Raw genomic sequence first — 14,781 nt, forward strand, 5'->3', positions numbered from 1 at the left:
CCATTAAAAATAGTAGTGCACTGGACATTTTGTCAATGTGTCTACTTTAATACTTCGTATTACTCTCTTTGGATTGATTTCCAGAAGCAAAATCACTGAGTCAAAGTGTGTGAGTGTTTTTGTGACTGTGTTAAAAACTACTTTTACTCATTTACCAGCAAAATATGAGAAAACAAGTATCACTTTATTTTCATCTATTTCAAAGGAAATAGATGTTACCATTGAATAAAAATTGTTAATTTAAAAAAGCAAATATTAATACTTCATTGTTATTTAATTTTGCTTTTCTTAGGTAACTATTTCCTCCATATTCTGGGTATTGACTTTTCCCTGAAATGGCTGTTTACAAGTTTGCCTATTAGAATCATAGTTTTCCTTATCACTTTATATGCATTTTTTCCAAGGTAAAGATATTGAATGTATTGCAAATAATCCTTTCAAATGCTTTTTCATAGTGTATTGTTAGCCTTTAAATCTATTTTAAAATATGGTCTTCGTTATAAGAAGTGGCATGCAAGAGTTAACATTTTTAAAATGGCGATAAAATGAATTATCTGAAGGTCATTGTTTAATCCAGTGGTATGCTTTACGTAAGATAGAATCATATAAAATGCTCATATACACAAATATTTCCCCATACATGTCACATTTTGAATAACCACTAGCCAGACTGGTCCCTTCATTGTTCCCCAAAAAACTCGCCCTCTTGGTCCTCTCTTCTGAACGTCTCTTCCTTTCTCCACATGTTTATGCTCAATAACCAGCTGTTTCTCTTTTGAATTCCTTTAGCTTTCGTTGGCACTATCCATAGTGTATCATGTATTGTTATTTAATTGCCTTCTGGTATGTTTTGTCTCCTTGACTAGAATATAAACTTTTGAGAAATGACTTAACTTATTGCCTGTTTATACATATCTTCCACAGTACATGGCAGCCTGAGAAAGGACCTGCCAAATTGGGAGCAGCCAATGTTGCTTGTGAGATTAAGTCACAGAATATAGAGATGAAACCACGAGACTATAAAGTTTTCAGAAATCTAGATAAAGGAATCTCAGTTTAGAGTTCATTTTCCAAATTAGAATTTAGAAATAGTGTCATTAGAAGAATCGACCAGCCAGTGGAGAGTGGTGTAATTTACACTATCACACAAAGGGCAAGTGAACTCTGGCTTCAGTCTGTATCTCCAGGGACAGGTGTGCTCCTGATCATGTTGAGGAAACTGAGGCAGCTTACCAAGGTTTCATTTAGGTTTTTTCTCGTTGACTTCATCTATCTTCCTCTCTTCGACATTATCAAGTAATTCTGTAGGCTGTTCAACCTAGAAATGAGATAGGAGAGAGGAGTCAAATTCTGAGACTTTTAATGAGGATCAGATTTATAAAGCAGTCAAATCTGGTCTGTAGAACAGGGGACCAAGAACTGGGACTTCTGGCAGTGGCAGCACAAAAAACACTACGTGAGGAGCTGCTTGATGTTGAGACACGCCTTTTCATTATGTGAAGATAAGGTCACAACTCTGAGGTGGTGGGGGAAGGGTTTGTGGGGAGTGGGAAGGGAGCTGGCTCAGACACATAGCCAGGATCCAACAAGAGGGAGAAAAAGTACCTACTAAATAACACAATTTGAAGATCTTCTCTATATGACTCATTAGCTAATGTTTCTACCATTTAATGGACTGTCTTCCACTGTCACACTACTTCCTCTGTATTAACAGCCATCATGCAATCAATTTTTTTAATTATGAAAAAGCAGCATTTTGGGAGAATATGTACAGGGAGAGCAGTAGCTTCCTGGCTCATCCCTCCATTACCCAAAATATGCTATTAAGCCGAATCTTACAAGCTTGGCAGCCTGCCTAGGCTAAGGAGAAGGATGGCCTAGTCAGCGTGCTCTCGAAGCCATCTAATATTTCATCTTTTAAAAAAAATTGTAATTTCTCTTTGTTATTTCCTAGTCTGCAGCAACAACTGTGTTTGGGAGAATTAGAGGAGGTGACTGTATCCATATTTTTTAGGAAATGAATATGAGGAGAGCAAAGAAGTTTGGAGAAGTCATTTACAATTTTAAGAAGAGGTTGTCAAAGACTGATAGAAATTATGTGCAGAGATTGCTTGTTATATGCCCAAAACTATGCAGTGTACTTTTCCTTTCTTTAATCCCCACAGCAGCACTGTGAGGAAGGTATTATAAACGAGCAATGTGTTTTATAAATGAGGAAAGTGATGGTTACATGGGTTAAGGAATTCATCTGAGGTCACATGGCTAATAAGTGATGGAACCAGGAGGCAAACCAGGGAGTCTCATGCCAGACATCCCATACTCTTAGCTCCTCTGCTGTTGGGTCAGGAGTTCCAGGCAACAAGCCACAACCAAGGGAGATCTGAGGAAAAGCTTCCCCAGGAAGACTCCAAAATACTCAGGGAGAGAGTGAACTTCCTGCTTTTATGCAGGATGGGAACTTGGATATTAAAGAAGAATATTGGCCTGTTGAAGGCCAGGGAAGCTGGACACATTTGAGTTAAAGATGGACATGGCAGAAACACATTCAACTTCCCCATAGAATCTATCGTCACCTCTCATTCAACGTACGCTTGTGAGGAGAGGTTTGGGGAGGAGGAGCGTGCGTTCTCAGTTCTATGCCTAGTACTAACAGAGCAAATGGACTTAACTGATGTCAAACATATTTTTAACAACCAGATATACTATTTTCTGGCTTGTGTATTTGTAGCAGACATCTCTCAGATTCTGGGCATTATAATCAGCATCTCCTGGAGTAATACAACCAACTTGGCAAAGACTAGAATGAAAAATAAATTCTCCACCCCGTCTGGGACTCCCAAAGGGCCAGTCTACTGTTAAGCCAGTGTAGATGATGTCAGATACTTTCACTCTATTCTCTTTGCTGCAGTTTCATTTCCAGGGCCCTACAGTTTCATAACTTGGGCTCTTGTTGAAAAGTTGGCCCAGATCTTGAAGATCCCAAGATGCCCAAGTGACCTATCCAAGTTCATAGTGGACCATGAAATTAATCAATATTTGTGGGACTTTCTGAATAACTTAGGTTAGCCTGGGGTAGATTAGATTAGAGCATTTATCATTGAGCTCCTGCTTTGTGACAGGCATCGTGAATACAGGGGCAAACTGCCTTCAGGTTGGAAGATCCCAGATGGACAGCTGAGGTAGCAACGAAGCCTTCAGACCAGTCAAAGTTCCAGCACGAAGTGGAGAAGCGAAAGGGGCTCGTGTACATGACAACCATAGCCACCCCGGTAAGTGCCTGGTTGCTAATGTGATTCAAGAAGAATATTCTCGCATTTCCTGAGCTTTGTCTGTCTTTGTCATTTCTCTAATATTTACCGAAAAATACCAATACAATTTCCACTGTATCCCACACTGAAGGAAAGTGTTCATATCAAAATCTACAAAATGACTAGCTGGTGAACTCCTTCAGAATATGGAAACATAGTAGTTTCCATAAATTCCAGACTCTCTTCTCCCCAAAATAAAGCTTTCACCTCAATACCTTTGGGGAGATAAAGCAGGAAAAAAAAAAAAAAAAGATTGGCAACAGTTGTTAGCCCAGGTGCCAATCTTAAAAAAAAATAAAAATAAATAAATAAATAAAAAATTTACCTCAATACCTGTCTCATCTTCAGGGTGCTCTTCCTGTATCTTCTCTGTAGCTGGTGCAAATAAGACTGAGTTAGTTCAAGCACTGAAATAAAGGCCTGTTTCTCTTAGCCCTCCTATTAAATTAAACCAGGGTCAAATCCCTCACACCGGGGCCTGCGGTCTGAAACTGGTGGTAACCTCAGCTAGTGAGAAGAAGGATCACTTTTTAAAATAAGGATTAGAAATCTTTTATTATAAAGATTATGAAACAAATGTGCAGAAAGTTTGGGAATTAGAGAGAAAAAATCGTCTATTGTCCCAACATCCCCAAACACTTTTATGTTAATATGTATCGAGAGTTCCGGGCCCAGTGGTAAACAATGGGGTTACAGAAGAAAGCAAACCAGTTATGAACCATGCTTTCTTGGAGTCTATATTCTAATGGAGCAGACAGACCAGCAAAATATAAACCAAAAAATACGATATGGAACAATAGGCCTGTGTACGTAATGGGCAATGAGAGCACAGAGGAGAGTGAAGTTTTGTGAATTTGGGATGGATCAGTGATGGCTCCTTGGAGCAGAGTCTGAGATGTAAAGGATAAGGAGTCAGCTCCATGGAATGGGGAGGTGAGGAGGGGATGTTTAAAGGGTTCCGGGGAGAAGGAACAGAAGGAATGTGCAAAGGTTCAGGAATGAGAGACCATCAGGTCTCCACATTAAGTGAACCATTAGCAGTTTGGTGTGGCTCAGTTTTAGAGAGTGAGGAGGGGAGATGGCTGGTGAAGGAACAGATGGTGAAGGTTCCAACACCATGTCCTACTCCTGCTGAATTGAAAGGTCAGCGGGGACTCGTGGGATGACAGTATTCTGTGTCCACATGGATGCAAAGTTATATAACTGCAACATAATAAAGATAAAACTTTTATTGACAGAATTTTAAAGTTGATTTCTATATTTCTAAATTTAGAACATTATTTCCTCTTTAGCGAAATGATAAATATTACATTCTATTGTTATTTATTCTATAATTTAATTCTCTACTATTCAATTTTTCAATCTACATCAAACATTTTCTAAATTTTAATCAACTGCTTAATAGTAATTAAATACTTATTTATGTTATGATTCAATTTTTATTATGTGGAATCTGTATATAGAATAGGCTTTATATTAAGGTTATCTGTTCACCTCCAATGGTTTATATCTCTGTTGTTCAGACAGTACACCACCAATTTCATTACTACGGCTATATAAAATACTGTAATTTTTGGGAAGAGCTAGAAATTCCCTCACTAGTCTTTTTTTAAATATTATTTGGATAATTATATATGTTTATTCTTACAGATGAAATACAGAATAATTTCTAACTGTAACTTAGATATTCTCAGTTTGAATTCATACATTGGATATCAAATATGGCAGTTAAAAGGATTCCTCAGTACTCTAGGCAGAATGCATACAACAGTTTCTAAATACATATATATATATGGCTATTTTATAAATAGAAAGTAAGTTCTCAATTTCTCAAAGAAATCTAACTTACAAGCTGATTCTTCTGGAAGAGACGGCTTACGTGAAGATACATATTTTCTGGTGTTCCATCTGAATTTCTTCAAATCGACTGGAGTTTGAACAATCATTACCTTTGTGAAATCTTCAGTGCCTTGTACCTGAGAGTTGACAGAATACAAGTTAATTTCTGAGTAAATATCATACAATTAAATGTTTCTCTAGTAAGCTACTATCTCAGGCCCTCTCTAAATATTTGGGTCTGAAAATTGAAAATATCGATACATCTTAGATAGATATCTTAAAATACATGGATAGTTGGTTTTGTGAAAGTCAATATTCCATACACTTTCACTGATTTTTAAATATTTTGTGCATTTCTCTTACAAATGAGAAAAATGATCAAGAATTAATGATCAATGATTAAAATAGAGACTTTTTCTATGTGGCAGAAGAAAAGTGTTAAAAACAATGGATTTCAAGAAACGCTTCAACCTTGTGCTTGTTTTCAATATGCTTTGACTCACATTGGTAACCAAATATACAGTGAGCAGGGCTTTATGCTCAGCAGAGTGGACAGAGCTGGGAAGATATTGGGCTACCTTGAGAATCTCTTGCTTGACCATCTAAATTCCCAACCAGCACCCACACCAAAGCTCTGTTATTATGTATGTATCCAAGAATAGAGGGAGGGAGCACTATACTTAAGAATAATATGTTACTTCCTCTCATTGGGTATCACATTGGCGCTGGTGGCGTCCATGCAGAAAATTTTCTTGCCACCATTTCTCACCTCAAGATTCCTCTTATCCTTACCTCATGTCTTTCTAGTCTCCCAAATCTACCCTGTAAGTACTTCTAACATAGCTGTAAATGTTTTATTAACATATTTACATATGTTTCTTTTCACTTTGAGAGCTTTCTTGAGGGCAAGTTGCATGTCTCATTTGTCTTGATCACTTCGGCATCTAGCACTGTTTCTGTCATATATTAGCTGCTTAAAAAATACACGCCTAATTTAATTGACTCTCGGTCCCTCTTTCAATTTACTTTCTGTAGCTATATTTTATACACACCTTGATTCTTCCTGACGTGTGCCTCTCTTACTGTACCCGAACTTGCACACACACACACACACATACAGTCCTCCTTCTTTCCTTCTTCACATGGCACAGCTTCTCACTTTCCTTGGAAGGGGAACTCAACAGCTTAAATATGAGAAGTCCTTCACTGACACATTCACTTCCAAAGTAGCTGGGGAAATACCACTAGTATCGGGTCAGCATGGGTCTGGTAGAAACTTCTAGAGTATTATTGCACAGTCCAGAAAGAGCGGTCCTTCTGCAATGTGCAAATGAACTTAACAGGCCCTCTTTTGCTATTTACAACTGCACCAAAATCGAACTGTGGCCAAAAGGTACAGCTTGCCTTGCTTCATTGACCCAACAGGAAAAGCTTGGTGTTTGGGCTACCCGGTGCCAAAACAATAAATGAACTGGGTATGTGTGTGTTTGTGTGTGTGTGTGTGTGTGTGTGTTTATGGAGTGCAGAAGAATGGGAGAGGATGGGAAGGTGGAAAAGTGACAAATTTTCTAATGTTAACACATTGTTGGACATATGGCATATTGACCTGCAGACATGAATCAATATTTCTTTACCTGATGGCATGTTAGAGGAATTAAGGAAGGTGCCTTATAAGCTTTTCGTAACTGACAATCTTCTAAAGCTCCATGTATAAGGATGACATAAATTACAGTTTCATCATACATATCAGTTTTGATGTTCTGTGGTATATCTTTTACACAAACGTTACACAGCTTTAATTGCATCTTGTAGTTCCAATCCTATAAAAAAACCCATAATTTCATAGTCTACTGTTTACAAAGTTTAATATAAATTCCTAAATAGTTAATTTCTAACAATACTTTAATAGAATCCTTTAGTTCAGAGAGAAGGACGAGTTTGCATTAACACCTCTTACCTCATAAGATAAATGTCCCCTGATTTTTTGGGCAGTAATAGAAAGTCCAAGTTTTAGCCACATTTTGTATTCAATGTGAGGATAGTATTGTTCAAAAGCTTCATACAAGTCACTTTTGGGAATAAAACATGTCTGGAAAAAGGAGGATATAAATTTAAGACTTCATTTTGTGTACCTATGGTTTAAGGAAATAAGGTTTTCTCATTTGTATATAGCATTAAAACTAAGAATTTATGTACGATTTGAATTACTGCCTGGAAACCTAATAAAATGTTTATATTAGTAAATATTTGTACAATATTGTCATACACTAAATCTTAAAAGGCTACATGATCCAATGAGAACTTTTTTATTATTCTTATAGATTCAGAAAAAATGGAAAACAAAGTATCAAGAATCATTTACCCTTTTTAACGAAAGATGTAAGTGATTCTAAAAATACATTATTTGAAGGGAGCAAACTTTTTAGGCAACAATAAAATGTTGATGCTAACAATGAACAGACTATTGGCTACTAGGAAAAAGTTTCTGTGAATATACAAAACTTCGTGTATATTGGTTTTTATTTCCCTTGGGTAAGCACCTTTGAGTGGTATTACCAGGTAATACGGTAAGTGTGTGTTTAAGCTTAGAAGAAACTGCCAAACCATTTTCAGAAGTGGTTCTAACAAGTTACACTCTCACCAGCCACATACGAGCATTTCAGTCGCTTCACATCCTGGCTAATACCGGGTATTCAGTCTTTGTTGTTAGCCAACGCAGTAGGTGTGTAGTGATTACTCATCATGACTTTAATTCGTATTTCTCTGAGAGCTCATGTTACTGAGCCTATTCTTCATGTGCTTATATATTTACTGGGTTCAGTTGTTTTCAGTCATTGTTCTTTTTGAGCTCAAATTAGGCCACTGGGAGCCCCCACTGCTTTGAGGATTTTGTCCTCAATCGTGCCTAGGGAAACTTCCAACCACTTTGCTCAACTTTTCTATTAACAGATCCTAGCTCTCTGACTTCTTCCATTCCTTATCCTCCAAATTATGGTATTGATAATTAACATATCCCATCTAATTTCCCCATGAAAGACCTCATATAACCAGTTTTTCTGGTTAAATCCTTCTTTCAGTATGGTAGGTTAACTTTTGCAAGCCATTTTGTCAGGATGTTATACTGGGTGAGTACAATTCTGTAACAAGGTTTTTTTTTTTTTTACCATTCCTATATTTTACAAAATTTTCACTACACTGTAAACATATACTGAGTAGTATAGAAATATTCTAAAATTTGATACTAGATATTTAACAGGATACAACAGTAAGAGGTATGGTGATGTTTTCTGACCTCGACTACAGTTTTGCAGGTGGCAGAATATTTCATGGGTTCATTAGTTAAGCAGTTTAGCTCTCCTATTATCTCCCCGCTGATCAAAAAGTCTGTGTAAGTTATTGGATAATCTTTCTCCTCCGTCTCCCAGAGTACTTGGTCAATTCCCAAACCTGGCTTTGATCTTTGAAGCTGTTTAGGAACAAAGAAAGAGAAAAATACATATGGTCAGTTAATTTACCAAAATTATCTAATTTATGGCTTTTTTCCTTTGGTTTTAACAATTTTAGTATGTACATATTGTTTCAAGAATACTTGTTACTGGTATGTTTTTAAGTAAATTTATTGAATTAGCAATGGCTTAGAAACAAAGCAATCTTTTTTGCTGTTGTTGAGGAAGATCTGCCCTGAGCTAACATCTGTGCGAATCTTCCTCTATTTGTTAGTCTGTGGGCTGCCAGCACGGCACGGCCACTAACAGAGAGGTGTAGGTCCACACACGGGAACCAAACCCATGCCCCTGAAGGGAAGTGTGCTGAACTTCACCACTAAGCCACTGGGGCTGGCCCCAAGGCATTCTTAAATACTCCAATCTTTCAGATTCCTCCTACTCAGACAACCTGTACCTGCCTTGGAATGGCTAAATGCCCAACTCAAACATACGATAAGTAACAATTTATATTATATTTTCCATCTTAAAGATGATCCTTTGATGGTTACTTGTCATCTATGGGAAAGAGTGACTTAAAAGGTGTTAGGTGGTGTTAGCCATTGTGTCTGAACAAGAAAATCATTGTTTGGATGGTAGCTGCTATCCTAAAAAAGGAACAATAAAATTCCTAACATGGGAAGCTCTTAATTCTCAACTTTTTAACTAAAGCTCACAAATGCATTTATAAATAACTCTGCCTTACCTTTACCATGCCTGAAATAATTATATAAATTCCTTTGGGCTCATCACCTTCTTCAAATATATCATTTCCACAATCAAATGTTACAACTTTGGCTCTTTCCTAAAAAATATCACCAATAGTAAGCTATAAACAATGTTTTAGTAGTCGTTGGGGATGTTGAAGTTTACATTTTAATAAAAGTTTTACTTTTTTATTTTTGAGGCAGATTAGCCCTGAGCTAACATTTGCTGCCAATCCTCCTCTTTTTGCTGAGGAAGACTGACCCTGAGCTAACATCCATGCCCATCTTCCTCTACTTTATATGTGGGAAGCCTGTCACAGCATGGCTTGACAAGAAGTGCATAGGTCCGCACCCGGGATCCGAACCAACGAACCCTGGGCTCCCAAAGTAGAATATGAGAACTTAACCCCTGCACCACGGGGCCAGCCTAAAAAGTTTTACATTTGTAAAGTAAATATCACCCAAGAAGATCTGAGCTATCATGTTAGTAATAACTTTGTAAAAGAAAATAGGAGTTATGGCTAGCAAAGAGAGGAAGGTGGATATTCATGTATGTATGTAATTTCAGGTGGAATATTTATACATAGGTTAGAAAAGAAGTAATCTAATCCAGGAATAAGAATGTAATGGACAGGTGCAGGACAGATGCAGACTAATGTCACATATATGTCTCATACATACTCATGCTCTAAACAGCTGATGAAGTAAAAAGAGAAATTATTCATTAAAAATATTTTAAGTAGGTGGTAAAATGTAATTGGTCTTTTGCTACCAACTAGATATAGAAAAAGAATGTTATTAGAACAAGTTAGACCCTTTCATTTGTTCATTCCACAAACACTTATTGAGCATCTGCTATGTGATACGTAACGTGCTGGGGGCTACGTGTTCAAAAGCTGGATGAGCTAAAAAATATAGTAGGGGAGAGAGGTGTCAAGATGATTGTAGGGGCCGGCTCCTTGGCCAAGTGTTAAGTTCGCGCTCTCTGCTGCAGTGGCCCAGGGTTCGGATCCTGGGCGCGGACACAGCACCGCTCGTCAGGCCGAGTTGAGGCGGCGTCCCACATCCCACAACTAGAAGGACCTGCAACTAAGATATACAACTGTGTACAGGGGGGGTTGGGGAGATAAAGCAGAAAAAAAAAAAGATTGGCAACAGTTGTTAGCCCAGGTGTCAATCCTTAAAAAAAAAAGAAGATTGGCAACAGTTGTTAGCCTAGGTGCCAATCTTTAAAAAAAAAAAAAAAGATGATTGTAATGTAATGCACTTAATGCTATAATAAAGATATCTACTGGCTACAGTGGTGACAGCTTCTGTCCTCCAAACTCAGGATGTACAACAGGATGGTCTTCTACTGGTGGGGTGTGTGATCCCACAGCTTACTTTTCTGAGTACCTTTGGTGAGGATGTTTTCAGAGAAGCCATAAACAGGGAAGGTTTGAAAAAAGCAAAAACAAAAGGCATTTCAAAAAAAGTAAATAGCACCCACAGAGGAATGGAATTAGAAAACAGCATACTGTGCTGGGGTACCATGAGTGGTTCAGTGTGGAGTATGGGATATATGACGAATGCACGGGCTGTGGAGGCACTTTCCATGTCATTCAAAGGGATTTTGATGTGATCCTATAGGCAGTAAGGGATACGAAGAATTTTAAACTGGAGAGTATCACGGTCAAATCTTTATTGTTTAAAAGATCATTTGTTGGTATATTAAAGATGATATTACTAGGAAATAAAAATATTACCTGAATGAAGTTGATATGGTCCTCGTCTTTATCTAGCCATGGAATATGGTACAGTGCTTCTTCAACAGTAAGAGGCTTGATAATAGGCTGAAAATCAAGTATCTCTTGTTTTTTGGCCATTATTAACTAAAACCACAAAATTTAAGAAAGGAGGTGAGCAAACCTGGTGTTCACAGAATGCTTAAAACAATTATGGCTTTGTACTATTTCCTTCTCTTGCTCTTCTGAGATTTTTGTTCTTCCATGGAAACCGCCAACCTCTGCCCTCTTAGAGCATTTTTCTGCTATTCTTCTGAAGTCGTCGATTAAACTTTTAAAAGTAAACCTTTTTACTGAAGCATAGCAGATAAGCAAGAACTGCACAAAGCACTAACGTCCACTCAAAACACATTTACAGTGTGAAAACATCTGTGTAACTAGAACCCGGATTAAGAAAGAAAACGTTTCCTGCCCCCTAGAATCCTCCTTTATATTCTCTCCTAGTCATTACTCCTACCCAAGATAAGCACTCTTCTTCTATTACTGTTGTTTAGTTTTGTCAGCTTTTGAGCTTTATCTGCATGAAATCAGAGTATGCACTTGTTTGTGTCTAGTTTCATTTGCTCAACATTATGTTTCTGAGACTCATCTATAATGCTGCAGGGAGTAAAACTTCATTCATTTTCACTATTGTACAGTATTATGTTGTATGAATATGCCGCAGCTTTATTTATCCCCCGTTGATTTGCATTTGGGTTGCTCCAGTTTTGGGCTTTTGTAATGCTGCTATGAGCGTTTGTTCACTGTACTTATGTACACATTTCTGTGAGATATATGATTATATAATCTAATTTCTGGGTCTTAAGATATGTATATGTTCAAATTTAGTAGATTCTGCCAAACAATTTTGCAAAGCGATTGCATCAATTTACACTCCCACTCTAGCATTCTCACAGCTGCATACCGTCGTCTACACTTGGTATTGTCAGGGTTTTTTGGTTTTTTTTTTTAATTTAGGTATTCTAGTGGTTGTGTATTGATATTTCATTTTGATTTTAATCTGTGTTAAGCTTACAACAATGATTTTTTTGGTGTCTTTCCTTTTGTTTATTGGCTGTTTGAATATCCTCTGTTGTGAAGTGCTTGTTCAAGTCTTTTGCTGATTTTAAAAAAAATGGGTTTTCTGTCTTGTTCTTATTGATTTTTAAGAGATTTTAATATATTCTGGATGTGAGCCCTTTGTTGGATATATTTATTTTGAAAATATTTCCCACCTTTGTGTGCATTGTCTTTTCATTCTCTGAATTTTTTAATAAAGAGAAATTCTCAATTTTTATGTTATTTAAATCCAATTTTCTGTTCTGTTTAAGAAATCTCTGCCTAAGCCAATATCATGAAAATTCTCATGTTATCTTGTAAAAGCTTATTGTTTTACCTTTTATAGTTATGTACAATCCATCTGGAATTGACTTTTTCATGTGGTATGAAATAAGAGTTCAGATTCATGAATGAAATAGGTGCAAGAACTCTACACAGAAACAAAACAAGGACTACTGAGACAAAATTAAACCTAATTAAGTGGAGAGATATGTTAATGGATTGAGTCAATATTAGAAAGATGTCAGTCTCTAAATTGATGTACAGGCTTACTGCGATCCCAATGGAAATTGCAGTAGACTATTTAGTGGAAATTGACAAGCTGATTCTACAATTTCTTCGAAAATACAAAATGCCAAAACTAGTCAAAATAATCGCGAAGAAAAGAATGAAGCTGGAAGATACACACAATCAGATATGAAGATTTTTTATTGTTTCAATATGAGTGTCATATATATTGAAAAAGATTCAGTGATAAACAAAAAAATAAAACAAAAAAGAGTTCAGAAACTGAGTAGCACACACACAGTCACGTAATTTGTGACAAAGACTCTACTGCAGTGTAGTAGGGTAGGATGATCTTTTCTATAAATGATGCTGGATTGACAATTCTCCGTATGGGAAAAAATGTTAACTTTAACCTAGCATTGTTATGTGAGGCATTCTATATGACATTGCTTCTGTTCATTATTTCTATTGTCCTACAGGATAAACTTTCCCCATAATCAGGTATATTGGTCTTGGTTTTTTAAGTTCGAAACTTCCAGTCATTTTAGCCATATATACACCCATTTCTTTCTATTTTTGGTTTTTGATGGTGTTATGTCTAAAAGCGTGGGCTCTAGAATCAGAATTCCCGCATTAGAATACTGTCTCCTTACTTACTAGTTGTCTGAACTTGGGGCAGGTTACTTAATCACTCTGTGCCTCAGTTTCCTCCCTTATGAAATAAGGACAATAATAGTACTCAAGTCATAGGGTTGCTGTGAGGATCAAGTGAATACAGATTTACTATTATTGTTTTTTATGCTTTTGTTATTCTCCTCTTTGCATTATTTTACCATGGTCTTTTGAGGTTTTCCTCTAGTGTTTTACATTTTTTCTCCAGTGAAGATGCCCCTTTTCACAGGTCTTCCTGCTATAGTCAGGTGAAATTACAGCCTGGACCCATTAAACTGCAAAATAAGCATTAATCTAAAAATAATCTCCATTGATGGTGGCGAGTTTGTTTATTCGCACAAGGCACACAAGCATTGTGTGGTAATGGACTAACCTACAGAAGTATGGGCCAGACTATCTGTATCTTCAGGATGCTATTCTGGATACCTAGGGAAATTGTGGCAGCTGGGGGGCTTGGGATACCATATATCAGGACAAAATCCTCTTTAAACATTTATTTTACTTGTTACACAAGTGATATATGAGAACGTTTCTAAGTGAAAGTTTCAATCACTATGAAAAATATAAATAAAATGAATAAGGCTCCCATTATCCTCCTTCTCTCCTTACTACTGTTTCCTCCAGATGCAAACAATGTTAAGAGTTTCATATATTTTTGTCTAGATTTCTTTTTAAAATAGTACATAGATATAATGTGTAATATATCTTGGTGAATTTTTTCATGTCAGTACATATAGATTTTTCTTGTTAATTTACATGTAATGTTCATTTGCATGGATGTATCACAATTTACACAATCATTCACAATTTGATGGATGTGTAAGTTGTTTATAACATGTTTAAACATATATCTTTGTTTACTTTTAAGTATCTGTACATTTCTACATGTAATTGTGGTTTAAAGGGTGTGCACTTTTAAAGTTTTCATTTGCTAAAACTGCCCTCTAGAACGGCTATGCTCATTGGCATTTCATTCTGCCATATTTGTCTATTTTCTTATAACCTCATTAGCACTGAACATTGACAGTTTTTTCCATTATTGCTCATTTAATGGGCAAATTATGGTAGCTATTAATACTTCAGTTTCTATTTCTTTGGTTACTAGAGATGTCAAATATCTTTTCAAACATTCATTGGCAAATTTTCTTATTGTGTCTGTGAAAAGCCTGTTTCATATTCTTTTCTCACTTTCTATTGAATTTTTTGTCTTTTTTCTCTTGATTTGTGGGAAGTTTTTAGGTATTATTGCTATCACTATTTTGTCTGTCATTTTTGTTACAAATATCTTCCACGCTGTGCCTCACTTCTTAACTTGTTTGTAATATATTTCAACACATGAGGTTTTAAATTGTATGCTGGATTATCTACTAATTCTTTCACTAATGACATCTGGGTTTTGTGAACAGTTTAATAAAACTTTTCCCACATCAAGAATATAAAGATA

General features: G+C 36.4%; 1 protein-coding gene across 1 annotated transcript in view; it reads right to left on the reverse strand.

Annotated features, from left to right (window-relative positions):
* Positions 1 to 1,343: 1,343 nt before the first annotated feature.
* SLC9C1 (solute carrier family 9 member C1) overlaps positions 1,344 to 14,781 on the reverse strand; it is a 91,759-nt gene continuing 78,321 nt past the window's right edge. Inside the window, exons 21-27 of the mRNA XM_070508529.1 lie at positions 11,082 to 11,207; positions 9,336 to 9,434; positions 8,440 to 8,613; positions 7,105 to 7,236; positions 6,782 to 6,967; positions 5,154 to 5,284; positions 1,344 to 1,485 (exon numbers count right to left, since the gene is read on the reverse strand). Coding sequence (XP_070364630.1) covers positions 1,344 to 1,485; positions 5,154 to 5,284; positions 6,782 to 6,967; positions 7,105 to 7,236; positions 8,440 to 8,613; positions 9,336 to 9,434; positions 11,082 to 11,207 — 990 coding nt within the window. The remainder of the gene's footprint in view (positions 1,486 to 5,153; positions 5,285 to 6,781; positions 6,968 to 7,104; positions 7,237 to 8,439; positions 8,614 to 9,335; positions 9,435 to 11,081; positions 11,208 to 14,781) is intronic.

This window comes from Equus asinus, chromosome 5 (genome assembly GCF_041296235.1).
Source record: "Equus asinus isolate D_3611 breed Donkey chromosome 5, EquAss-T2T_v2, whole genome shotgun sequence".
Taxonomy (NCBI): domain Eukaryota; kingdom Metazoa; phylum Chordata; class Mammalia; order Perissodactyla; family Equidae; genus Equus; species Equus asinus.